The sequence below is a fragment of the Amblyomma maculatum genome, chromosome 4, assembly GCF_055883805.1.
Source record: "Amblyomma maculatum isolate TAMU_Amacu chromosome 4, ASM5588380v1, whole genome shotgun sequence".
Lineage (NCBI taxonomy): Eukaryota > Metazoa > Arthropoda > Arachnida > Ixodida > Ixodidae > Amblyomma > Amblyomma maculatum.
The window spans coordinates 59,202,622-59,229,963 of record NC_139347.1 but is presented as its reverse complement, the minus strand read 5'-3'; the positions used below and the strand labels follow the sequence as shown (position 1 = coordinate 59,229,963).

At 45.6% G+C, this 27,342-nt stretch overlaps 3 protein-coding genes and 1 long non-coding RNA gene across 5 annotated transcripts in view; 1 reads left to right on the top strand and 3 right to left on the bottom strand.

The window, feature by feature from the left end:
- LOC146191171 (tudor domain-containing protein 3-like) overlaps positions 1-13,179 on the bottom strand; it is a 151,488-nt gene extending 138,309 nt beyond the window's left edge. The window contains exons 1-6 of the mRNA XM_084601652.1: positions 12,846-13,179; positions 12,628-12,712; positions 12,481-12,546; positions 12,048-12,208; positions 10,612-10,756; positions 4,053-4,155 (exon numbers count right to left, since the gene is read on the bottom strand). Of these exons, the coding sequence (XP_084457778.1) occupies positions 4,053-4,155; positions 10,612-10,756; positions 12,048-12,208; positions 12,481-12,546; positions 12,628-12,712; positions 12,846-12,880 (595 nt within the window). The 5' untranslated portion in view covers positions 12,881-13,179. The remainder of the gene's footprint in view (positions 1-4,052; positions 4,156-10,611; positions 10,757-12,047; positions 12,209-12,480; positions 12,547-12,627; positions 12,713-12,845) is intronic.
- Positions 8,647-10,506, bottom strand: LOC146191172 (uncharacterized). The gene has a single exon (XM_084599714.1). It carries the CDS (start codon positions 10,222-10,224, stop codon positions 8,647-8,649), a length of 1,578 nt encoding a protein of 525 aa, XP_084455840.1. The 5' UTR covers positions 10,225-10,506.
- On the top strand, positions 13,146-13,711 carry LOC146191170 (uncharacterized). Its single transcript, XR_014706612.1, has 2 exons — positions 13,146-13,493; positions 13,578-13,711. It is a non-coding gene; the product is annotated as an uncharacterized LOC146191170 (long non-coding RNA).
- A 3,932-nt stretch (positions 13,712-17,643) lies between these two features.
- Positions 17,644-27,342, bottom strand: part of nej (CREB binding protein nejire) — a 59,155-nt gene continuing 49,456 nt past the window's right edge. For both annotated transcript variants that reach the window (XM_084601650.1, XM_084601651.1), the window contains 8 exons: positions 27,044-27,121; positions 26,611-26,678; positions 26,141-26,288; positions 24,794-25,054; positions 22,826-22,991; positions 20,760-20,966; positions 20,230-20,382; positions 17,644-19,747 (listed from right to left, as the gene is read on the bottom strand). In XM_084601650.1, the coding sequence (XP_084457776.1) occupies positions 17,795-19,747; positions 20,230-20,382; positions 20,760-20,966; positions 22,826-22,991; positions 24,794-25,054; positions 26,141-26,288; positions 26,611-26,678; positions 27,044-27,121 (3,034 nt within the window). In that variant the 3' untranslated portion in view covers positions 17,644-17,794. The remainder of the gene's footprint in view (positions 19,748-20,229; positions 20,383-20,759; positions 20,967-22,825; positions 22,992-24,793; positions 25,055-26,140; positions 26,289-26,610; positions 26,679-27,043; positions 27,122-27,342) is intronic.

Genomic DNA, 27,342 nt, shown 5'->3' with positions numbered 1-27,342 from the left:
AAAATTTGGCTGTGAATGACGTGTTCAAGAAGTTTGCAGAAAGTATTCGTTAGTGAGATAGGGCAATAATTAAGCGGAGAAGAACGATCACCGGTTTTGAAGATCGGTATTACTTTGGCAACCCGCCAGTCATGAGGTATGAGACCAGATGATAATGATTGAGAGAACAGAGCAGTTATTATTAAACAAATGGAGTGTGATGTGCTTTTGAGTACTTTATGATTGAAGCCATGTTGGTCAGAACTGGTAGAAATCTTAAAATTATTAAGTAGGCATAATTTACCAGTTTGACTGACTAATATTTCGGACATTGATATGTTAGGGAAATTATTTAAGCTGGGCGCTGACGAGGTGTCTTCATTAGTGAAAACGGAAGAGAACGCGTTGTTAAATAGCTGAGCACAGTGGGCTTCAGGAACTGGAATCCCATCATTATCGGTAAGAATTATATCGGGATTGCTTTTTGCGTTTATCACTTTCCAGAAACGGCGAGGGTTATTTGCTAACATAGATGATATCATTAATGAAAAAGCGGCGCCTGGTTGACCTGAAGGATGTTTGGTAAAGCTTATCGCATTCCTTGTATTTTTTCTACGCACTCGAAAGATGGCTCTTATCTGCTTGCCTGTAAAGGCGCTTCTTTTTATTACTTAGTCGACGAAGTTGTTGATTGAACCAAGGTGCACATTTATTCTCTTTGATTGTAACTATTGGGATGAAGTTATTGATAAGGTAAGTGAGAGTATCTTTGAAAAGTGTCCAATTTTCTTCAACAGAGTGAGATAACAAATCATCCAGGAACTCCAGGAAAAAAAGATGCAGTTTGTTATTAATAGACACATAGTCTCCTTTATTGTAGCATATTTATTGTAACTTCCTTTTGTAAAATAATCCTTGTGTAACAAAGAAAGTTTACTATGTACCTTGTTTTTGCGTTCATTTTACGTTATGTATAAATTTTTTCACAATCTGCAAATGTAATGCATCTTAGTTTGTTTTGGTCGTCGCATCCACAGCTTGTTTATTGGCAACGCGCCAAGATGCTGCACAGGGATAACGTCCCAGCATGTTTATCTTTTGATAGCTCCTGCGGTGGCGGGGAGCAAACTTTGCAGTGCCCGTGATACCTTGATTACACAAGCCTAGTTCGATTTATCACTCCAGGCAAGGGGGGGGGAGTAGTCGACTGCCACAAAATCATTGGAAAGCATGACAGCTGCAAATGCCGTTTGAAGCAAACAATGTTAAAAGCCGGTGTCATGATCGCAGCTGACCACGCGCTTTCGTTGATTCATAGATGCAAGAATGGAAGACTCTCACAAAAAAAATTAAAAATCTGCCGCTCTTTAATGTCTGCAACCGTCATAGCCATGCCAGCCGCTGCGCGCAGATGGTTCACAACACACGCTGGAGAAAGCTTCCGACGTTCTGTCTGCCACGGGCTGAGCCGGCTTGGCGCATGCCTAGCACGTCCTGCTGGAAACGAAGACCGGGAAAGAGAGGAAGGAGAATGCGCATACCCTTGCACTTATTCCTCTATCGCGTTCTTCCCCCCTCCTGTTCCCACTGGTTCCCCTCTCGTTCCTTCACGCACATGGCTTGCAAACGTCACATGCTGGCGCGCGGCAGACAATCACCGCAGATATGCACGCCTTTGGGGAATGGGCACGCACGCGCGCGGCTCGAAAACATCACACGGCAAACGACCGAGGGTGATGCGGTCATCTTTGGGGAAGGTGCACCTTCCAGTGCGTGGTGCAGAGTTCGATATATCGAACGACCGGTGAAATTGAATTCAATATACGACGCAGCTTTCCTATACATTTACATGGGATTTTCAAGGGGATATCCCGCGAGTTCGATATAACCGAAATTCGAATTATCAGAGTTCGATATATCCGGGTTTGACTGCACAACAGTCACATTTGTCATATGTTCATTGAAATTAAGCTAATATCATGACCCTCTATGAATGGCTATTGCAGAGGATGTGTGAGAGCATTTTGAACTGATTGTCACATTGTATTTCTTGGACCGACTACTCTTAGTTCCAATGAGCAGTCTTCAAAAAAACGATTACAAAACAGGAAAAAGTGGAAAACCAAAATGGGATGCTATGAATGCTGTCAAAACCTTTTGTGTGTGCATTGATTGGCTAAACTGGCAACTACAAGTGACACCTTCCATTACTAGTATTTGTCAGAAGCAACCAAAAGAACCTCAAAATCTTTCTTTCCAGCAAACACAAAACGAATACTGACAGGTGTGCAGCATATAATTACGGTAGCCCTTAGAAATATCCCCGACTGAAGCCGGAAAGTGGATCATTTTAAAATTAATTCGTATCGAAACATAACGACCTCCACCTGCGAAAATTGCGCACACAAGATCAAAACTACGGCCGTGCAATTATAAAAAAATTTCTGATAGTGAATCAAACATCCTTTTACTTGAATCTCTGCATGGCATGAAAGGTGAATGCTCCAAATTTGTCTAAACAAATTGAATCCTGGAATGCATTCTCAGTTTTTGAATAATTAGCATGAAATTCAAATAGGACATGCCTGGTTATTAAAGGTTCACTCCAAAGCCACATAATGTGTTGCCCTGATTTGCCTCTGCAGAAAGCAGGGTTCAGCACTGCAACGCATTCTGCTGACATGACGGCGCTCAAGTTGTTGAGACATATGGCTTTCAAAGTGACAGTGCTGAGCCAGAGGTAGAAGATTTGCCTTTTTCCCTTATGCCCAATTCTGAAAGCCATAGCTGCAACTATCATCGCGCTCATCAACAGAAAATTTATACTAGTTTTCTTGCTGTTGTCATCAGTAGTAAATTTCCTACACGTATGTTATGGTAGTCATATCCCGAGTCCGTGCTGTGTGTTCGCCGATGGAGAGCACTGTGACGTCTGTCAACATTTATGGCCTTCGTTCCATGCTTTACAGTGGCACCACTAGCTGTTTTGCATGAATTTATATTTTAACAATACTGCCACAAGAAGCAAAGCATCACACAGATATTCGATTTGGTACTTAAATACACTACTCACATCTTATTCGGTTTAAATAAAGTAGTGTTTGTACACCTCTTATCAAGCACTTTTGAAAACCAAACCATGTAAGTTTAGAAAAATTGCTAAAGGGGCCATTTATTGTCCAATTTATAAAGAAATCTAAGAAAGAAATTATTACCAACTCATTGTACCCACTCATTGCTCCTGCTAATGGACTCACATGCAAACTTTGTTTGCACCAATACCAAAAAGATGGTCTTTTTGTTTAGTCTGTGCAAAAAAAAACAACACATCAGTAACTGAACTGGCTGGAAGGCCCAGAGAAAGTAGACAATTCTTTATCTAACAAATGTTTTCAAACTTTTCCAGAAAAGACTGTCAGAAAAATAACACCTCTTGCACACATGAAATATTATTTACAGCTAAGTGGAAGTCGCAAGCTTACACCTCCTTCTAATTCGCACAGCTTTTACACGAAACATTTTAATCAGAAAGCACTGGCTCGTACCAAGACGTACACATAAAATGTTCTCTGCCAGCTTCAGGTGGCAATAGGTATGAAAACAATATGCTGCATATTTGTGATAACATGTGATAAGAGCTAAATAAGCCTAAATATAAATTTGCATCACAGCTTACTGCTATGAATGATCTCCCACAAATAATAAAAGCCCAAGTTTTTTGTAGATTGTGCTTGGACACAACACAATAATCAGTCGGCTACATATAACATATAAATAAATTTAGAATGGCAGCCAGCAAATGCCCAACTAGAAGAAGCAAGTCCACGTAAAGCACTGCTTGCAAATAAACACCTCCATTTGAACAGACTTTATTTTTTAAATTTTAGCAAATATATCTGCACACCTTTTTTTTTTTTTTTCGTGAGAAACTGTCTGCTGTACTCCAAAAAAGAAAATCAGTCCCATTTGTTCCATTTATCAAGAGGATTTCATTCAATTCCCAATGAGATATGTGGCATGAATGTAGACCTGCCACAAAGCCAAAGCCAAATGGGCAGCCACATTTAACTTGCCTTTGATGTTCTTAAGTGCACCAGACTCAATCTTCTGGCCAAAGGGAACCCACGGAGGTGCAGCACCCTCTTCTCCAGCAGTGCGTTTGTGGTGACTCAAGTTCTAGCAATCAAGAAAAAAAATATGGAATTGAACTCTTCAAGGCCCAGCCAAGCTACAATGCAGCAAATGTGCGACCATTAAACTGACTCGTTGACCTACATCAGAAACCACGAGGGCTACTGATACTGGTAATAGAGTACAAATGATTATACCAGCCTAGCAAAAAGGCCAGCACTGTCTCTCACTTGCTTTACAATTTAGGTACAATATGCAGCAAAAGTATGACCAACAGTTTCATCATTGCAAACAAAGAACATGAAACATGAAGCACAACCAATGCAGTTTTTGCCCCAAAACAAAGCAGGTAATAGAAGCATTATTTACCATCAGCAGCAAATGTTTACGGGATATGAGTGTGTGGAAATAAATTCCTTAAAATGTAAAAGGGCATACATGCTCCTTCCTCTGGCAACAATGCAGGAAACTAATTAGTGATGTAGGGATACGATAAATGTTTTTTACGAACACATGTCCTGTAAACTTTTGCAGCTGATAGTACTTGTACAATTACAAGTTTAGTCAGGCAACATGAAAGAAATAAAATATTAGCCAGAAAATTCAAATAAATTAAGGATATTGAATTTGTGTTTTGTGTGCTATTATTTTTGAAACAATGCAAGAGACAACAATAAAGACAGACCACCATGTGAAATTTGTCCATGGGCAAAAATCCATTTATTGTTGAATTTATCCTGCTTTATCCCCATAAGATGGGAGCAAAAGTTCGGTTTAAGAGCGTTAATCCAAAAATGTTTATTTGAAGTCTAGGTGTTCCATGATAGCTGCATACAGAAAATTTTACAGCCGTAAGTATACCTACCTTTTCTCTATGGCCTCTAAAAACATGCAACAATGCCTTATGATATGAATTTATTTAATTACGTGCGATACAAGATGCATATCAAAATAAAAATTCTAAATAATTGAATGGTAAAGCACAAAATACGTGGGAGCTGTTAGGCTGCTGAGTGTGGAAAACTGAACGGAGAAAAAAACAATTCACTAGGAAAGCTTCTAAGAGAGCCTGCATTGCTAAACATTCCTGCAAATCTGACTATGTAGCAGCACTCGCATTAAGCATTAAGCATCAAGCAGCATTAAGTACTCTGACTTCGAATAGCACCCAGGTTGCAGCAGTGATGTGTTTTTAAGAAATTTTGTAAATGACAAATATGCACTGCATATAGCATGTGAGGTCTGACAAGATGTAGTTTCAGCTTTGTTGTCAGCAGCTGAGCTATGGCCCACAACCTTAACATCACTTGTCACGTAACAGCCATCAAGGCAGCTAAAAAAACTATCAATGCTACATTGAGGAAGGAATTTCAAATTATTTACCTGCTGCAAACAAATTCAACGTGGCAATTCATGTGTACTATTGTCTTGAGCACAACTCTGAGAAAAACCATGAAGCAAAACCATTGGCCTCTCCGCCACTTTAATATGGTCTTGACCAACCTTCAACACTGACATATGTGCATGTGGCTAGTTTAAAAGAAACAGAGAGGTGAATAAAGATGAAATTGCTCCTGATGCCCTTCCTTTCTGTTGTTCCGAGATGCCGAGAAGGCAAGACTTTATTCGGACAGCAACACAAACATACAAGCAACAAGGATTCAGTGGCTTCGGTTTATAAAGGAAGCCTGGGTGCAACCGAGGCATGCTATTGGCTAGCGCTACGGTCGCACACGCGAACCATGACTGCGTACATCAGATAGCGGCACACAGTAACCAAGCGGCACACAGTAGCAAGACAGCAGCAAGCTTGATAAGCGTTGCGCCAATATAACACTTCCCCTCCAACAAAATCAGAATCTATCATACGTCAGACGATCCGGCTTCCGCTTGTCACGAGCGCTGCGCCTTGGTAGCACACGTAACCCAGCATCAGTTTGTTCCGACGTTGAGGCACTTTGGGTGTGACTTTCGAGTGGAACACAATCACTCTGATCCAACACTGGCTGGCTCGAGGCAGCTGTAGGAGACCGTTCACTTTCGAGCAAGTCACTTGCAAGGGGCAAATCTGTATCACTTTCGTTTACAACAGCTGGCTTCACAAAAGAATGTCGCAAATGATCAGCATGCACAAATCGCGTCTGTCCGTCTACAACCACAAGGTATGTCATTGCCGATTTCACATCCACGACCCTGCCTGGACGCCACTTCACCTGTTCCCCACGCACTGAACGCACAAACACACTATCACCAACAACAAATGATCGAGGTGAACTCCTTCGCTTGTTTGCACTGCGAACATTCCTCTCAGATCTGGCATTTATTGCATCTTGCAGATTCGGTTTCAACAAAGATAACCTTGTGCGCAACTTCCTCCTCAAGAACAGTTCATCTGGCGATTGGCCGGTGAATGTGTGCGGCGTTGTTCTGTAAGCGAACAGAAAGTTATCTATCCTGTGCTGCAGTGATCTGGAACTTTTGTTCTTCTGGTCTTCCAGCAATTGCTTCAACAGCGACTGTTTTACTGTTTGGACAGCACGTTCTGCCGAGCCGTTCGACTGAGGATGATATGGCGGAGTAAGCGTGTGCTTGACCCCGTTTGTCAAAAGAAACTCCTCGAATTCTTTTGCACGAAACTGCGGCCCGTTATCTGTGACTACCTCTATCGGCAGGCCATGACTTGCGAACAACGAGCGCACCGTTTCGATCGTGCTTTGCGCCGTCCTTGACGTCATGATTTTTATTTCCAACCATTTGGAATAGGAATCTACAGCTAGAAGAAACATCTTTTTTTCCTTTTCAGCAAAGTCTAGATGTACCCTCTCCCAACTGCTTGTGCACCACTTCCAAGATGAAAGCGGCGCTAGTGGCCCCACGGATTTGGTGCTTTGACAATTTTCACACTGCTTCACTGCTCGTTCGAGGCAGTTGTCTATCTGTGGCCACCAAACCATTGACCTCGCAAGTGCTTTCATCTTTGTGATACCGATGTGTTGTTCATGTAACAAGCACATAACTTCACTTTGAAGCGACTGTGGTACAACGACTCTGTTGTTCCACACCAAACAGCCGCAATCGACTGAAAGCTCAAACCGCCTAACGAAGAAAGGCTGATAAAGTGTGTCCACAGCACGTGGCCATCCGTGCCATACCATTTCACGAACAGTACTAAGAACTGGATCTTTCACAGTTTCCCGCTCGATATCTTTCGCAGTTAAGGGGAGTTTACTAACGGGCGAAAAATGAAATATTTCTTCTGCCTCGTCACCGGCTTCAGGCAGTGGAAGGCGTGATAAGCCATCTGCATTGGCTATCTTTGTTCCTGCTCTGTGCAAAATGCGAAAGTTGTAGTTTGCAAGGAAAATTCCCCAGCGATGCACGCGAGCTGCAGCGACTGCATTTGTGTGGTGCTTTGCCTCAAAAACAGCGGTGAGCGACTGGTGATCTGTGATCACGTTGAACTTACGCCCATACAGATATTTATGAAATTTCTTTACTGCAAAAACAACAGCAAGAGCTTCTTTTTCCACCTGCGCGTAATTACGCTCGGCAGGAGTCATTGATCGAGATGCGAACGCAATCGGTCGCTCTACGCCCGCAGTCACGTGCGACAGCACCGCGCCTAAGCCGTAAGCAGAAGCATCACATGTCAGCTGTATTTCTTTCTTTACATCATACAGTTCCAAAACCATGTCTTCACTGATCAAATTTTTACACCGTCTGAAACATGCGTCACACTGGCTCGACCACTTCCATGTGCTGCCTTTGCGCAACAGTTGATGAAGAGGTTCTAGCAAGTTTGCTAGGTCAGGCAAAAATTTGGCGTAGTAGTTTACTAGACCCAAAAATGCCTTTAGTTGAGTCACGTTAGTTGGTTGAGGCGCTTCTCGAATCGCCTTTACTTTTTCTGGTGTTGGGTGTACGCCATGCTTGTCTAGCTCATGTCCCAAGTAACAAACATTTTCTTGGAAAAATTTGCATTTCCCTGGGTTTACCCGGATGCCGTGTTTACTGAGCGTTTGTAGCACTTGCTCGGAACGGTGATAGCACTCCGTCAGGTCTTTACCTGCTATTAACACATCGTCCAGGTAACAGGCAGTTCCAGGTATGTTTCGTAACACCTGGTCCATCACGGCCTGAAACATTGCAGGGGCGCTTGCCACTCCGTATGGCAGTCGCCGGAACCTGAACAGTCCCATGTGCGTGTTCACCGTCAGCAATTCTTGTGCCTGCTCATCCAGCTCAAGCTGCAGGTAAGCTTTAGACAAATCCAGTAAAGTGAACACGGTCCCTCCAACCAATGACGCGAATATGTCCTCTGGCAGAGGCAGTGGATAGTGGTCGAGTTCAATACCCCGATTTACAGTCACTCTGTAATCCCCACATATCCTAATCTGCTTTTCTGCTTTCTTTGGGACGATCACTAGCGGTGTAGCCCACGCACTGTGCCTCACTCTGTACACCACACCAGCCTTCTCAAGTTCAAGCAATTCATTCTCCACCTGTTCGCGCAATGCATATGGTACTGGTCTCGCCTTACAAAACAGTCTGCGCATCGTTTTTCATTTTGATGCTACCAGTGAATCCCTGAATAGAACCATAACCTGGCTCAAACACATCCCTGTACAGCCGTTTTAACCTGTTCTCGGCTTCCGCTGCTACCATCTGCCTGCCATCCTGCACGTTATCAACGTCACGTTGCAACTGCTGAACAGCATTGTGCAAGTCAACTTTTAGTGCCGTTATCCAATCGCGACCTAAAAGCGTCGGCATGCGAGCTCCATTTTCTTGCTTTGCTATTATCAGAGGCAGATCGTAGCTTCGGTTTTGATAAGACACCTTGACGTTTGCTACGCCTTTCACTTTGAGTGAAGTACCGTTATATACGCCTAGACGTATGTCGTCTTTCGAACATGGACAATTTGGAAAATTTTCATCAAAGTCTCTTTCAGACATTATTGTCACAGCGGCTCCCGTGTCTAATTCCATCGGTATCTTCTTGCCATTTACTTTTACTTTAAGCACAATAGGCGGTGAGCCGTGAACTTCGTTCATCGTACACACTGTAAGCAAGTCAGTTTCCGCCAAGGGCTCCTCAACTTTGTGCACCACCTTTGTTTTGCACATTTTTGCTACATGACCCGGCTTCGAGCATTTGAAACACATACTTTTGAGGAAAGGACAACTCACAGGCGTATGCAGTCCGCCGCATCTATGACAGACGCTAACAGTGCCTTTCCCACGTTGCTTCCTTGGGCCGTTTTGCGGGGCACGCTGCTCGTTGCTAGGGGCCTCCTCCTTTGTCGCGTGTCGCTGGCCTTGCGGGGTGGAATCCCGATGCCAGCAGATGTCCGCCGGACTGGTGGTTGACCCCTCCGGTAGCATTTCTCTGGTGTCTTTCTGAGCAGTCTCCAAGGCGGTAGCAATTTTGCAAACTCGCTCCCAGGTGACTTCATCATCAGACAGGGCAAGAAGACGGCATCGGATAGAATCCGCTCGCATTCCAGAAATCAGTCGATCCCGGAGCGCTTCTTCCAAAAAACTTCCAAACGAGCACGTGGCAGCCAGTCTCTTCAGCTCGACAATGAACTGTGCCAGGCTTTCGTGCGACTCTTGCTTTCGCTGGTAGAAGTGATACCGTTCGGTAACCACTGACCGCTTTGGTGCATAGTGCTGTCGGAGAACATCTGTAGCTTCTTCGTACTTGACTTCCGTAGGCTTCTTCGGCAGCAGAAGGCTACGCAGAGTCACATAAGCTTTTTCACCAAGGACAGTTAAGAAGACTTGCAGCTTCTTACTTGTGTCTATTCCGTTGGCTGTTGCGTACAGGTCAAACCTTTCCACGTAGATGTCGAAATTGCCAGAGTCCGGGCAAAACTCGCCCAACGATCCCAGAGTGGTGTTCATCACTGATGTTCCCGCTTGCCGTGGCGTCGTCGTCGTTTCTTCAGGAGGCTTGGTCACTGCCTCTTCCTGAACGATCCCATCCTCGTCGCCATGTTGTTCCGAGACGCCGAGAAGGCAAGACTTTATTCGGACAGCAACACAAACATACAAGCAACAAGGATTCAGTGGCTTCGGTTTATAAAGGAAGCCTGGGTGCAACCGAGGCATGCTATTGGCTAGCGCTACGGTCGCACACGCGAACCATGACTGCGTACATCAGATAGCGGCACACAGTAACCAAGCGGCACACAGTAGCAAGACAGCAGCAAGCTTGATAAGCGTTGCGCCGATATAACACTTTCAAATCTGCTTTCAAATAGCTGACACATATCCAAAATAAGCAAAGTTTGAACACACTGTACACCATGGACAGCATGCCCTAAAAAAAAAAGCTGTGTAATCAAAACTTCACCAGAGTCATCAGACTACTGTCGCTAACAACTCACAGAAGCCATGTTAACAAATCTTTGCAACATACAGGGTAAAGACAGTGTACATATTTTTGACCTGAACAGAGAAACAGCAACAAGAAAACTATTAGTGTGACAAACCTACCTTGGCCAGTTCCCACTTTTCAATGAGGTGGCCCACGTTGCCACCCAAGAACTTGAAGTTATGTTCTGCCAGCAGGAGAAAGCCATTGACAACTGGGATTGGCTCACTCTTGAGCAGTATTTTGCTTCCAGGAGGAGTAGACAGGCTGCAAGAAAAAAAAAAAATGCAGGGAACACTTAAGCTCCACCTTTAAAGGTATGCAGATTCTCAATCTCACACATGTACTTTGTCGCTCACTTAATTCTAAACCTTTTAATCTGTGCCTTTGTTATCTCCCACATAATCATTAGCATGTAGTCATGGTTAAGGCGAGGTGTGGTCATGTGAAGACCACTCCCCGCTTTAACCAAGCCGTAAGGACGTGCCTGCATGGACTTGCAGGAGTAGTGCGTCTCACTCCTTGCCAAGACCTGGAAATTTCAATTACAATTGCACCTTCCCATACGAAATGTGAAGCCAGAGTTCGCAGCGCATTGCCATGTCGTGCAGTGTGAAATCACACGACCTGCGGACAAATCAACTCTCGGCTAGGTCACCTGCCAGCTACCCCCTGTCAGAGCCATGCCTGCGTTTTTCGGTCACAATGCCACCAATGCTGAATTTTCTGCAGAATGACACCCTTAACCCTATCAGGTAAATATTCCACAGACTTTGAGACTGCTTGCTGTGACAGCAACAAAATAGAGATGCCTAGAACACATAACAGCTCTGCACTTGGATTTTCAAGTGCGGTGACAAGGCACACCTGGAATGAAAAACAGGTTAGACAAAAACCACAATATGAAAAAAATAGAGAACTTGACGAGCCTGGCAAGTAAGAGCAATGAATGAATGAAAAATGTATGAAAATATTATTGCATCTCTAAGGGCAGCCTTTCCCTTTGAAGACACGACTGCCTTGGGCAACTAGAACATTGGCACTGCGGCAGACTTGAGTGGCCCTTTTCAATTCCTGTGAAGATGTACTAAAGCGCGAAAAAAATGCTGCAAAAGAAGCAATACGCTCCAGGAAAAACAAGGATTTGGAGAAAAGGAAGTCTGATTTAGTGGAAAACACAGTAGCACGTGGCCTAAGCTGCAGTGGCTAGGCGCTCATGCAGTTGAGCTTCGAGAGGCATGTAGCAATAAACAGCAGGCTGATTGTTGTACATGCTTACTGGCTATGCAAGTCAACCTGCTCCAATGCACTGTTTACGAATGAGAGCACACGGTGGCAGGTCATAATGAATGCTTTCCTGTTCACCAAGCATGAAAAGAAACACACTGTACCTGCTAATAACCACAAAAAACACAGTGAGGAAACGAAGATATAGCAGACATTGTTCAGTTCCTCTTAGAGCAGTATGAAGAGATAACAATCCTACCTCTGACGGTCGCACAAAAATGTTTATGGATTGATGCATTGCACAGTACAATAGTCGTAAAAGTATTTTTACCTTATATTGCTCCACCGTCCCCACTGTATGGCACTGCAGTATGAAGTTCCATCATGTAGGTGCAGTCGCAAAAGCCTCGGAGAATGATCGGACTCCGGGTTACTCTTGGGGGCCGCAACGTTTCGGATCTTTTGGATTTGGACCACTACTGGCCCTGTTATCTGTCATAAAGAAAAAAAAAAAGCATACATTCGACTTCATCGGCATTAAAGTAATGTTCTTCAGTGGCTGTATTATGACAATAAGCAAAAAATAATAATAATAATAATAAATCTACTCCAGTACCTAAATCGCAATTCAAACAAACTGGAAACCGACTGGAACGACAGACAACCGGCTAGTTGCAACCATGCTCTCAAGATTTCCAGTTGGTTGCCGTTTGTTTGTCTTTGAGAATGAAGTTATATCTATTTGTAAAAGAAAAGTAACGCACCGAATCCACTTTGTTCCTGGAGACATCCTCTGGCAGCCCGCCTTCTCCAATGTCAGCTAAATCAAACTGCGAAGCAAAGAAGATCATGTGCTCTCAGCAATGGACCGCAGCACAGCAGCAATTACCTGAACGACCAGTAAGACTTACATTCACAGCTTTACGAATTACATCTTCCGGCTTCGGGTTCTCCAAGCCATCTGTACACTCTTCCAATCCTTCGGCGCTCAAGAACCTGCTCACAACAAGGAATAAAACCCCATGAACTCACACTGGGTACAAGAGCTAATCGAAAAATCCAGCATGTGTGCAGTGCCTACCACTGATACTCGGCAACACTGCAGTTATAAAAAGCGAAAGTAAAATACCATCCACGATCTTTCAACTCCTCGAGAAGTCCCATTTTCCGCTCCCAGTGCCTCCGGCAGAAAATCCCAAGCTCAACTCAGCTTCAGGGCTGGTCCTTCTTAAAGTTCTTGCGAGTCGTTGCTTCGCAAAGTCGAAAGAAAACTTGGTGCAGGCCAATTAAAAATGAGCATTTCAGGGCCAGGACTGAGATCAAAAGGCTTCCTATGCATTAGCAACTTTAAGCGCACGAAGTCCTCAGTCTGATCATTCACTCAACCGCTAACAGCACAGTCAGGCCAGGTTCACAGTGCTCACAGCCTGCCTACCGCTTGAGGACGCAAAGTGCGTTCAGTACCATCATCAAAAAAACTGGATTGGCTTAGATTGGCTATTACATTGCGTGTAGTCATTAGTATCCAAGTGTTGAGCCAAGCAGGCGAAACGGCGAAACGTGGTGCGCGGTTGCCGTAGAACAATTTAACGCCGTGTCGTCGCTTCACGTCCGGTGGGCTTCCTTAACTTTCTTCAAACATAATACAGAAAGATGCTGAAGATTACCCAGCCTCGTATGGAACGAGTCGACCCAGCTGAAGAGAAACAGCGGGCTCGATCTGCCACTGTTAATACTTTATTCAAGTTCGGCTTCCTAGTCGTATTAATACGAGCAAGTAAGTCACCGTTCTACACTTTCTCCCGTTTTAGGAACAGTTACAACTGTGTACTCTCTCTACCACTTTCTTTTTTTACTCCAGTGCCTTATGTCATCCACCAGATCCGGGATTGAAACTTCGAGCGGCGAACTCGTCTTATCGCTTGAGAGTACCGTGAATGTGACGGAGGATGCCCGACTTGCAGTGCTGTAAATAAACGTTAATTCACCCTGGAATGTTTCTGGACGTGTGTGGCGTTTTGCCAACTTTGGTGATCACGCAGCTGACGTCTGTGGGCCTGCACTGTGCGATTTATTTTCAGAGTCCCTTTATTGCAATTGAGATAGCTTAGCGTAGTAGTGCGGAAAACTTCACATGGACTTTGTAACGCATTTAGTTTAACCTTACTCTAGCAAACACGCAACACCGCCCAATCAACGGATGACAAGCTATGCGGAACCTCGACTTCGAAGGACTAACCAGCTGAGAAGACGCACACAAGAAAAACCGACACAAAGAGGCTGGGTGGCGCGTTTAAGAAACATTTACAAGGACGACCTCCCGTAAAGTCTTGGCTTCACCGCATATGCACGTTTTAATACTCCCAAGCAGATGAAATAAAGCCGGAACCCTCAACTACGGCGACTCGCACTCCATTCCTTGCCGCGCTTGCCGCGCATTTAGCTGCTTTGGTCACTTATTGCTGCACGAAACATACCGGATTTACTCGATTCTAACCATCCTTTTTTCATGATCGCAATGGGTGGTTGAATTGCCATTCCCACATAGCACCAGAATGCATGTAACTAAAAGAGATGACAAAAAGCTCGAACACGAATACACAATTCATCTATGCACACTTCGCTGTTCATTGGCTCATCCTTGAAGAACATGGTTTAATCTAAAATATGCCCCTCCCGTTTTCCGCGACGATGCCATGACGAGAGGGGCGCGAGAAATAACATCGTATTTTGCAAACTCGGGAAATATTTTCAACAAACGCGATTACAGTCCCCTCGAAACTTCAAGCTGTGGCCGTGGCTATCTTGAATTGTCATTGCCATTTCCATTATGGCTTTCAAATATATGCATGGAGGAAGTCAATCCGCGATGCCGGAATCTCAATCGCCGACAATTCTAGGTCTATGTGACCACGCTTTCGGCCGTCGTTTGGCGTTCTGTTGGTTCTGTGCTGACGGCTGTCTAGTGTATGAATGCTTCAAGCTGTGGCCGTGGCTATCTTGAATTGTCATTGCCATTTCCATTATGGCTGTCAAATATATGCATGGAGGAAGTCAATCCGCGATGCCGGAATCTCAATCGCCGACAATTCTAGGTCTATGTGACCACGCTTTCGGCCGTCGTTTGGCGTTCTGTTGGTTCTGTGCTGACGGCTGTCTAGTGTATGAATGCGGCAACACAAGATACTGGAGATCGCGCCTCAGGACTCGACGACTAGCTGATCATGAGAGTATTTGGTGGATAACGTCGCTTAAGGGGCTTTAGCCTAGGCAGTACGCCCTATTTCGGCGGCCGTGAGGAAGGTTGGTGAGGTCTTGTCATGGAAGGCCTTCCAAGAACTCGTTTCCACTTCCTACCACAGCCGTCTTCTTGCACCGATAACTTCGTCTTGCGTTGTTGGACAGCGTTAGCTAGCAGTTGTTGTTGTGCCCTTAGATAATGGCACATACTCACGAGAGGGATGATGGGGGCGAAAAGCACGGCGCCCGTGTGCTGTGCGATGTCAGTGCACATTAATGAACCCCAGGTGGTCGAAATTTCCGGAGTCCACTACGGCGTCGCTCATAGCCCGAGTCGCTTTGGGGCGTTAAACGTGGTTAAACTGTTAAACACAAACCAATCACGAGAGGGACTGGCCACGCATGAATCCAGCCGAAATGGGTATTATGCTGCTTGATTAAAATATATACATTGATACTTATAGGTACGCGATACGATAAAAAAAAAAGGCTCTACAGATCATAGAAGAAAAAAAAAAGATTGATTTCAACTCAATAAGAAACTGAAGGGGAGAAACAGCGTAATCGGCACACCTAGCAGGGAATACTACCAGAGGTGTTAAATTTGTGTACGCGATACGATAGAAAAAAGGCTCTACCGATCATAAAAGAAAAAAAAAAATGTTTGATTTCAACTCAATAAGAAACTGAAGGGGAGAAACAGCGTAATCGGCACACCTTGCAGGGAATACTACCAGAGGTGTTAACAAATTTGTGTACCGAAGTGCAAACTGTCCCGCTGCTGAAGCCCAGCTGAGTAGCGCCAAACGAAGGTAAATTTGGAACAGTCAAGGATACAATTTTTTACAAGGAATTTTATGGCAAAGAAGAGTTTGCTAACGTCAAACAGAGCTCAACAATTATTTTTCTTCTTCAGATGCAAAGTCTGAAGGAAAACTGGAAGCTACCACTGGCTAACTTTTTCAGGGAGCACAAATATTCAGAATAATAAGGCAATGAGCATTTATCTGCGGATTTCATCGCGTGAACGTGAGCCCCGTTTCACGAATATTGGGGCAGAGCGCACGTCGCCCAGTACCATTTCGATGAACATCAAGCACGACAGACATTTCTGCTAGAAGCTGAATTATCTTGTACTGCAAATGCAGTGCACATAATGGTATATTCACCATACTTCAGCTGTAGGAAAAATTCCAATAGTACCCATTCCATTTTGATCAGCACACATCTCAAAATTCAATCAAATGCCATCTCAGCAAAATTGGCACAAATGAGCAGATCAGCAGCATCTTCACCTATCCTCCGGAAGCAATGCTTAATTTGCGTTACATTTCTACAGCAACAGAATTAACTATGGTTTGGTTTGGTTTACGAGGCTAACATCCCAAAGCAACTCAAGGCAGAGACGCTATAGTGGAGGGCTCACAAAAATTTCTACCACCTGATGTTCTTTAACATGCAACTGACTGACATTGCACAGCAGACGTCTTACTTTTTTGCCTCTAGTGAAATATGGCCGCCGACAATTAACTATGAAGGTATAGCTGACCTGTGTACAATAACTTGTCTGCAGCATCTTTAAATATGGCGTGTAAAGAAATGAATCAAACAAGATACTTTGCATATGAGTGGAAAACGTTCTCGAGAAAATAAACGTGCCACACTGGCCAGGTAAATAATCCGAGTGCACAGTTCAATCAAAGAACACAGTTCATCAAATGAAAGTGGCCTTCTATTAACGTACCTAATTTTATTCCATTCGGTAGACATGAAATGTGTACAGTATGTACAATGCAGACATCGCCCAACCAGACGGCGACCCTAGGGAATGAATGTACAAACAACAAAAGGCAACATTTGCTCTTTTCGGGGTTCATGTGGTGAGTGTGTTCAGAGAGGGAAGGGCATTGCTTCAATGTGAGGCGCCATAAGCATTTCATTTTTGTGCCTCCACAAGGCTTTTTTTTTTTCATTTAACCATCTTCAAATGCAGCACCACTTGCTTATTTCATTATACAACTTTACAACCCCACCCCCACCGCAAGTTTGTCTCGTCTGCACAGTGGCTGGCAGTGAAAATGATACATTCTCGCTGCCCTGAGGTCAACAGCCCTTGATGCACTGAATTTCCCCGGCCCCCATCAACTCAACGAACTTGGCGCACACGAGAGAGGGGACAGCCTGGAATGTGATCCAGATTTCTTCGGCTCCTCTGTGCCCAGAGGGAAGCGTCTGTTGCGCCCACTTGACCCACACAATATACAGACCTCCAAACACACTCTTATTATTTAAAAAATGGCTCCATGACCGGAGATGGGCAAGGGCTTCAGCCCGAGATGCTTGAAAACTAAGTAATAAATAACTTGTGCCAAGGGGGGCACGAAAACCACCACTGCACTTTGTAAAAAACACTGAAACAAACACAGAGGTGAAACAATGCAGCCGCCTCCCAGACACGAGTGGCATGTGACCACAGGCTCCTTTGAGAACGGTTTGGGGAAAGGCAGCACTTGCTTTAACTTAACTGGTGAGAATGTTCCTTCTCTCATGATTGGAACCCACTGGGTGTGCACACACAGGTAAAAAAAATGAAGGGGAGGAGGCAGAGGAACAATAAACAGGGGACGGGTACAGAGCAAGGAGAGCAGATGAATTTACAGTACAGATGAGGGGGACCAGCAGCCAAGGCTAAGAATGTCCACTGCCGCGCGATGTGTCCGATGATCCATAAAAAGGAGGAGCACAAACCGATGCAGAGTTGAACTGTACAAGAGGCATCGTGCCCAGTGGTATGTACAAGGGGGCTCCAGTCCTCTGCACGCACAGCAGGCGGTGGGGCTACAAGTTCTCTACAAACTTGTTCAGCTGCTCCTGGGGCGTCAGCATGTCTGAGCCGTCCCCCGGCTGGGGTGGTGGTGGGGGAGCAAGGTCGGGGCTCGGGCTGGGCCCCGCCCCGAGGCCCCCCTGGGGCAGCATCAGGTCGGCACCACCAGGAGGACCTTCCACCAGGGGCCCCCCGCCTAGGTGTGGCGAGTGCGTCTGGCTGGGGTAGTGAGGGGATGGGATGGGCTGCTGCCGAGGAGATGGGATGGGCCGGGGCGAGGGCTGCGGCGAGCGTACCAGCTGCCCTGGAGGAGGTGACCGCACCTGCTGCATCAGCTGCTGGGGGCTCAGGGGGCTCTGCTTGAGCGGAGGGGCAAACTGCTGGTACTGGTCTGGGCCTGGTGGCCCTCCCTGGTAAAAGTGCCGAGGCCGCTGGTAGGCCCCCTGGGGTGGCCCTTGCTGCTGTTGCTGCTGCTGTTGCTGCTGCTGCTGTTGCTGGAACTGCTGCTGGCGCTGCATCATGAGCAGCTGCTGCTTCTGCAGCCACTGCTGCTGCATCGGCGGCTGCTGCATCGGGGGTTGCTGCATACCGGGTGGCTGCTGTGGACCGCCCAACATCAGTTGCTGGGGTGGTGCCTGCTGTTGCTGCTGTTGTTGCTGTTGCTGCTGTTGGTGTTGCTGCTGTTGCTGCTGCTGTTGGTGCTGGCTGCGCTGCTTGATGAATGCAGCCATCAGCTGCGGATTCGACTTGAGGATGTGCAGCACCTGCTGCTGCTGCTGTGGAGAGGCGGGCGACTTTAGAGTCTGTATCAGCTGCTGTAGGGCTGGTGTCATCTGGCTGGGTCGCTGCTGGCCACCACCAGGAGGCCCCATTTGAGCACCGGGGGGCACCATAGGTGGCGGCGGTGCTTGCCGCATGGGGGGCAAGCCCTGCTGGCCGTAGGGGGGCCCCTCCCAGCGCATTGGCACCATGCGGGGCCCAGCAGGTGCCAGCGGTTTCTGCGCAGGAGGCGCCCCCTTGCCGTAGCCAGGGTTGCCCCCCATATGGGGTGCCTGCTGACGGGCGGCCGCTGCCTGCACCTGCTGTGCGGCCTGCAACGCCCCGACGGGGGGTCCCGCAGGCTTGGCGCCACTCCCGGGGGGCGTGCTGGCCGGTGGAAGTGCTGGCGGCCCTGAGGAGAGTGCGGAGGAGGTGGCACTTGTGGCTGGTGGTAGTGCAGGAGCTCCTCGATTCTGCATGGTGGCCATGCTGGCAATACGCCGCTGCAGGATCTGTGCCTGCTGGAGACGCTGCTGCAGTTGTTGCTGGCGCAGCTTGTGCTTGATGTTGAGGCAGAAGGGCACGGGACACTTGGCCTCTTGGCAGTGCTTGGCATGGTAGCAGCAGAGGGCAATGAGCTGCTTGCAAATCGGGCAGCCCCCGTTGGTCTTTCGCTTGCAGCTCTTGGAGTGCTGAACAACCCGCTTCATGCGCCGACAGCTGGGCAGGCGGCAGTTGGCGTCTCGACACTGGCATGCGTGCACTAGCGAGTGGATGCAACGTTGAATGGACAGCCGCTGCGACTCTTGTGGGTTGCTCTGCTTGGGATCGGCTGCCGAGGTGCCATCATCCAGGTCAAAGCCCAGCTTCTCCATCTTGTGTGGGTGGCCCTCCCGGTCATAACAAGCCACACACAAGTCAAAGTCGTCACATACTGTACAGTGGTAGCGGGTTTCCACATGGCTCTTACAGCTGTTACATGTATACACAAAACGATCCTGGCCTTGGTTGTGAAGCTCGTAGAGCATAGCCATGGTTGAGTACTTGGCACGCCTAAGTGATGAAAACTCATAGTGCTTCTCTCGGGCAAGCGTCAGAAAAGCGTCTCGGCCATCCATCAGATCACACTGCATGAGGAGGTCTGGATCGTGGATTTGGGGCAAGCTAACAGCAGCCTGTGCAGAATGCAGCCGGATCACGAAGAAAACCTGCAGACAAAAATCAAGCACAACAACAGTTATAAATGGGACAAAGACAAAGGTCGTTCATGTGTTTGAATTTCAATCATTGTCAAAAAACAGCCATTCTAAAGATGGCACAGCAAGCTTGGCAAATTGCATTAGGCAAAAACACTAGGGGTTGGTGTGAAGAAAATGGAAGCCGTGCTGCCACCGGGCAATACAAAGCAAATGAAACCTTTCCTCTATGTTTTTAAAAGAAATATCAATGAGATTTTACTGCAGTAAGAATTTATAAACAAGGTCACCAATTTGTATTTTACGGTAGGCAAAAACATTAGCTCAGTGTTTTTGCACCTGCTTATCTTCTACTGTACGGCGCTTGCAACTCAAACTGTCGCTGGCAAAGCTCAAATGAGCTGATGCTCATGGTGCATACCTGAAAAAACTGCCTGCACGTAAAATGGCTTAACAAAAAGAGGAGAGGCTGATGAATGAAAATGCTAGCACACCTCTTTGTGCTTCTCCATGGTAGAGTAGATCTTGGCAGAGAGGTCATTCCCAGTGTGCGGTACTGTAGACTTCTTGTTGTTTTTGCGCTGGTTGCTTTTGCTTTTGTTGGCCTTCTTGTTGCGACCACTCTTCTGTCCCTTTTTCTCGCCCAGCTGAAGAATGAAAGACCACATGTTAGCCACTTCTGACCCACACCCACTAACAAAGCTTGCAACATGCCTGAGAATTCTATACCTTTCAATCTTTTATCCAATATTACTTTCTTTTTTTTTTTTTTTTTTCAACTACAACAGTCAAATTTCACCAGGTTTATGAAACTAATTATTCACAACAGACAGAACAAGCCAGATGCCATGAACAACAACAGAAAAAGCCCCCCTTCATGAGAGAAAGCAAAAGCAGCACTCGTTTGCATTTATAAAAGGGTTCTCGAACTTCTTCCGACTCAAGGAACCCCAACAACCACCAATGAGAACCCTTCTAAATGCATCGTAGCAATGACAGACAGACACAAAGCGTTGCAAATTACCTCGGAGCCCTCAGGTTCGCCATCCTGGCTGCCTTCAGAAGCGGCGGCAGAAGCCGCCAGAGCCTCGGCAGCCTTGCGTTTCTCCTCCTCTTCTTGGTCGAGCTCTTTTATGCTCTCTTCAAGCACATTGGGCCAGAAGTCGCCTTCAAAGTAGGGCAGTTCACATGCGCTCTTCAGGTTATCTTCCGTGGCCTGCTTCAGGATGTCCTGCACAGCAAATCAACAGCCAGCCACGTTCAGAATGTGCAACTAAATTCACAGGAGATACAATTGCCCACCATCTTTATAGACCCCAAACATTAGGACTTGCACAACATTTCGGACTTTACCGAGGAACTGTCACGCATTTCATAGAAACATGTACATATTGACGACCGACATTTCAGACACCTTGGGGTCCAAAAATTTCATAATTTTTTGTACAGAAACAGTTGCCAGCAACAATGTGGAAATAGTTTCCTCAAACTAAAGGTTTTTTTTTTTCAGCCCAAAATAGTCTCGAACGAGTTCCGCTGCCCAAGCAATGGCCATTCGCCACCATGAAAGGCACCGTCTTAATTTTAAACAGATTTGATCAGATGAACTGGCTTATATAAATCTGGCTACCTGTTCCCCACTGCTGCCACTCAAGCTAATGGTGCACTTTCCGTTCTCACTGGGGATGTTTACAACAAAGAGTGCCCGAGCCATGCAAGGCGAGTGATCGTGTTGAGAACTGGCCAATAGCAGCATCCAGCATAAATTAGATAACACCCATGGTGCGGGGCAGATGGAGAAAGAAGGGGGCGAGGGGGGGGGCTGTCAGAACTCAACTGCGCCCAAGTAGCACTGTCGGGTATAATGACGTGAAATGATTCGGGCAGGATGAAAGCATGGCTATGGCGCAAATGCAGCCAAATATTACGGTTTGCAAATGAAAAGACGAAAAGTAGTAAATTCAGCGACTTTTGGGGCCAAAATGGTGCCAAATTTGTTGCAGCAAATGGGTTTCCTTTTATTTCGTAAGTTCCCAGATTTTTCGGGCTGTTCTATTATGTATTCGGACGATTTCCCAGGTCCCGCTGAGTATGAAAAACTAGTCAACGACTGTAGTTCTAGGACACAGGAAAGCTACCTTCAAACAAGCAAGAATTTAAACTCGAATGCCTAGATGTCATTAAGTGATTAAAATAACTAGGGGTGTGCAAATATTGAAATTTTCAATTATAAATCAAATACAAACATGGGAAAAAATTGCCTTCAAATGTCATATCAAGTATCTCATCATCTGATCAGCGGGGAAACAAAAAATGTAAAAATAAGCAATAGCAAAAATCTTGTTTATTTCAGAATTCACATTGTATTTGCAAATAAAAATAAATTAGAATGGCACAGAGGTGTATATCCTATTGAAAAATCCCGTATAAGTTTTATACAGGACTTCGTATACCAGTATTTTATAGAGGAGCAACGTGCATGAAATCTGGTCATATCACTGGTTAATACAGCAGGCTCTCAATTCAGCCTTCAAAGGGCTAGAAAAAATGCCCAAATTGACTGAAAGCTTGAAATATTCTATTCATAATCGAAATTTTTATTATTCACACCCTACTCCTAAACGTAACATTTCAATGCAAATTTTTAAAAAGAATAAGCATTAAAATTACTTTTTTTTTTTTTTCATTATAATGCTTCTTTCATTGGGGCATAAAGGGACTTATCATGGCAACAATTATTTTCAGCATTTTAAGTAACCACCAGCATCTTACTCAGTTTTCTCCTTGAAAGCCATATCACTTCTCGGCACAAAACACAATGTGAAGAGAGCTCATTGCATCCGATATAACCTTGATTTCCCTTACTAATTCTCTTTCCATGACTGCACTGCTACAGCAACTCATTAAAGATAATGTCCCTCAGAAATCTTCAGCTCTTTAGCCTGGCCTTTCATGTGATATACATTCCTTGCGGTGCTGCAATTTCTTGCTCTTCCAAATTTGGCGCAGCCTTCCAAATATGCTCCTTTATGTCAATGTAATATGACTGCTCATTCACAGCATAAGTGTGAAGGTGAAAAGGCACAGTACCTTGTACTCCAGCACTATCCTCTCGAGGATGCCCTTGTCAAGCATCATCTTGTACCAGTCCTGGAGCCGCTTTGGCTTTGGTATCTTCTGCTCAGGAGGGTGGCAGTGGAAAATGTAGTCATCCCCTTCGCTTGGTGGGCACGCCCAAATATGTGCCATTGCAAAACTGGAATGCAAAAGAGCCATCTAAGTAAGCAAGAGCAACTTTGATCTCTACAACAGAGGAAGTCAACATTCCCCAAAATAAACAGTGGCCACTGCTGCGTTTTTCCAGCCCCCGACAGTAATAATAAAGATTGTATTTGCAGACTGCTCTCCGAGCTTGTCAAGCCTTCAGCTTGTACAAGTCAAGCGCCTTAAATACTGAGCCACTGCGGTGGGACCAAAGTAGCGTTTCGGTCGGAGCCAGTGCAGCAAAAAGAGGAGTGAAAGGGAAATGGAATAGAGAAGGTGTGCTGTGCAGTGGTAGCATCCTTAATGAGGCACCATATTCAAAGCAAATAAAAAAAAATGCAAATGGCACACAAATGCTGCATGACAAATGGAGCAATACACATTGTTCACTTCATTTCCTCCAATCGCAAAGAACCCAGGCTATAATCAGGATAGAAAGAAAGGTCAAGGTGGCATTTCAAAGCTTGAAGAAATTTTAATTTGCTTCAGGCACTCCACCACTATATGAAACGCTTGCTAAATTCATCTATGAGTGTGCCCATAATGTCACCTGAACAAACGTAACTCAAACATTACAATGGCATGTTGATTCTAATGAAGTTACACTGGGCAAAAACTGAAAATGATGAACCAAGTGCACCTACGAGCGTCATTGTTGGGTATGGTTTGGTTTGTGGGGTTTAACGTCCCAAAGCAACTCAGGCTATGAGAGACGCCGTAGTGGTGGACTACGGAAGTCCTCATATGGATTGTGCAAGAGACGGATTCAGCGGGAGCAAATCGGGCTGCAATATTTCCATTTGCATTTAGGAATTCTTATGAAATAGATCGCATACTCATACCACTGAGGTGGATAGTCCTATTTCATTACATTATTACGCCAAAAACAATGTCTACTTCGCGTAGCTCCTACAATACAAGAACTTCTCCAACCATAATGGTACACAATGGCCTAGCAGTACATGCAGTCACCAGGGCTAAGTAATGTAGCACAGCAGGCTTAGAGAGTCCAACAACACACTTTTCGGGAAGCACCAGAGGGAAGTACCAAGGTGATGGCTTGGATGTGTGATGCCACACACAAATGACTAACCATTCTCCTGCCTCTTGTGAAGCTGGTATGAGTCAGCCTTGAATAGCCTACAGTAGAATCTCAGTGATAACTTGGCTGATATGAATTTCAAGATGATACAAATTTGTGAAAATTAAATGCGCTCCTTCCTTTTCAGAAAGTAGAATAAGACATTGCAATAACCTACAAAATAATATCAGTGATATGATCTTCACAATGGTGTGGGTCCCCGAAATTCCCTGCCTAAATGCATTGCGTGCAATAGGGATAACTTCGGATGTTCTGAACGTTTTCCCACACCACTACAGATACGAATGCATGAGCCACGACATTTTTGAGCGCTCGTTTGAGCTTTTGAGCGCTACGCACTGACCGTTGACTCCGCGATCACTAGTCGATATGCACACACCAAGCAGTTTGCAGTGGCGCACAGCTCACACACTGCCAATGTCACGATCTCCTGCCGTGCTGTGCGCACCGCTACAAGTTTGTGGAGATGCGCGGCCCGTACAACGCCAACGTTGAGATCTTTGGATGCGCTGTAACCACCATGGGCGACGAGCTGTGGATGTGTAATGATAAATATTACCATAATCTCCTCAACCATAAGGAGACTGTGCAAGCAAATGTGCAGTGAGCATCCCAAAACAAGTCAAACTCTGGCCGAGGCTGAATCAGATCAAAGATAGCTAACTAGTAAAGACCGCTCGACTTCTGCTTACCCAAGTTGCTTGACATAGTCGAGGTAGCCCAGGAGAATCTCGTGGTAAACAGCGGTGCGAAACCGCTTGGGACGAAAGAAATGCACACTGTCCAGGTAAGCTATGTACACACGACGGGTGTTGGGCGGATGACACTCCGAGCCATACTCTTGCACGTGCATTCCAAAGAAGCAAGTGTCCACACCGTCAATCTCCTCAAAGGCAAAGAGAGCCTTGGCACGGTAAGGAAACTGTTCTGGCCAGTGCCCTGTATCCACATACCTGCATGAAGAAAGAACAAGAAAACAAATGCAAAAATTAACCCTGCAAGCTCTATAATTTCCACCCAACCTCCTTCCTAGTCCACAAACAAAATATTCCAATGAAGTACAAGCAGGAAGCAAGCAGACACAAAAGAGGCTGAAATGTATGAAGTTTTGCTGCCTCCCTGCAGCACCTCTCAGAAAAAGTGCCACAAGACATTCAATGGACGACCCCCGAGACCGAGCTGTCCTTTTATCCACTTGCAGTTGCATGCTGCTGTAAGAGGTGCACGGGCCACGAGACTCTGCAGCATGTAATTCCACGGTTTGAGTAGGGCCATTTCGACGGTTCCTTGCTGTGCCAGTCATAGCAGGAAGAAACCTCATTTTCTGCACAACAGTTGCTAACCCATATTTTGCACTCGGCGAGACTGAAAATAGTACAAATAATTTAGAAATCCGAATTTCAGCTTCCAGCTACCGCCTGCCAAGATGCCATGCTCACGAATTTTCGCCCACAACTCCGACACCGGATTTTCGGTTCACGGGGCCTTTCACGCTATCGTGTTAGTACATCGAACTGCACGCTATGCCCATGCAAAAGACACATCTACTGGCGCTCTCACAATCACCTTCCATGCATGAATTTAGGCCGGTTATGCGACTTGCAGGCAATTGCTGGCAGTGCTAACATTGCAAAACCGTGTGACAAGGTGAATACATATTGAGGTCTTCAGTCTGGCGTCAGAGCTTCTTTTGACCAGACATTGCTGCCCCGCAGTGGAGCCAGCCTGCTTGACCAAAGGCTTCTGAAAGCTCTCGCATGGCCTGCTTCGCAAGCTCTTAAGGTAACACACAATTCAAATGCAACGTAATGAAGAGCTTTTTTTTTTTTTTGCTTCATAACTAGTTATTTTTCTTCGTGACTAGTTATTAGACAATTCGCTCTACGGACAGTTTTGCACTAGAACCAAGTGTCTATATTATCAAGGCCCGACTGCATAACAAATTCCCACTCAAGATTCAACTTCGTTACGAAGAGATTCAACTGTACTGGTAGCGCGAGAGAAGCCCACTAGACAAAGTACAAACGAAAAAAGCTTACCGGTTCTTCATGCCTGGTTTCACTTCCACAAGTTTCTCTGTACATGCCACGACCCTGATCGTGACTTCACCCGCCCCAGATTCCTTCTTCTTCAAGTAGCAATTCACCCTATTTTCAATAAAATTGGCCAGCTTGCACGTTGGCAAACCTGCAACATTAGCAGCACGCACCAAAGCAATTAGACAATGAAGGATAGAAAGCAAAATAGCCAAGAACACTGAAGCTTCCAAACAAACAAGCTAACTTAAAGAACCAGCGAACCCTGGTATGTCATATGCCTTGAAAGATGTTTGATTGCAAGGCCAAAGTAAATTATTATTTTTTACAAACTATATACATCGGAACAATGATTACAAGTAATATTACTATGCGAGAAACCTGCAATTTTCACTTCCTACCAGAATGGCAATTGCAGCAGCAAGGCAGCTGCGATATGAAATAACGAACGCCATGGGGGCAAAAATACTTACGCTTTGCGGTGAATTTGTTTTCCTTCCGTTTCTTTCCCTTTTGCTTCAGGCAGTTATCACAGGTAAAGCTGTAAAAAATCAGAACGAGAAAAATACATGTAAATACCACCACAGAAAGTGCCCAACAGCTCATGACTTCCCCTTAGAGGAGCCCAGAGCCTTCCCTAGGTTTGGTAAAGTATAACCCTCGATGGCTAGAGTGTGTCATCAGATGCCGACACCTCCAAGCACCAACATTTAAGGACCAGACTCCCTTCCTTGAGTGGCCGCACTAGTCTCCTCTCAATAGCTGGTCCTCTCCTTTCAGCTTGCTTGCTTCATTGCTTAACTGCCTCATGCCTCACCAGACCCACCCCTTGAACCTCAAGGGATGCAGCTCACGCCTAAAAAGAAAAAAAATAAAAGGGAAAAGGGAGGGGAGGGTTCCACTCACCCTTCAGGCCAGATGGCGTCGAAGTGCAGTACGCACACTTGGTGCAACTTGCGGCCGCAGTCAAGGCATTCCACAAACCTGCACACAAAGGTCACCTCACTGTAGTTAACAAAACTTCACCTTCATGACAGTGCAGCCCTTCAGCCATGCATTACTGACTAAACAAAATACAGTTGTGAAACCCATTTATAACAATACCGGTTTTAACAATATTGTCCCGTGTCAGCCGCGGAATCCGCAAGCAGCCTAGCACCGACGATGAAGAAGTCGCTTGCTTTCGTTCAAGCTGTATACTTGGC

What these genes read in the sequence shown, in the direction of transcription:
- LOC146191172 (XM_084599714.1), bottom strand. Translation starts at nt 10,224, where the DNA reads ATGCCTCGGTTGCACCCAGGCTTCCTTTATAAACCGAAGCCACTGAAT.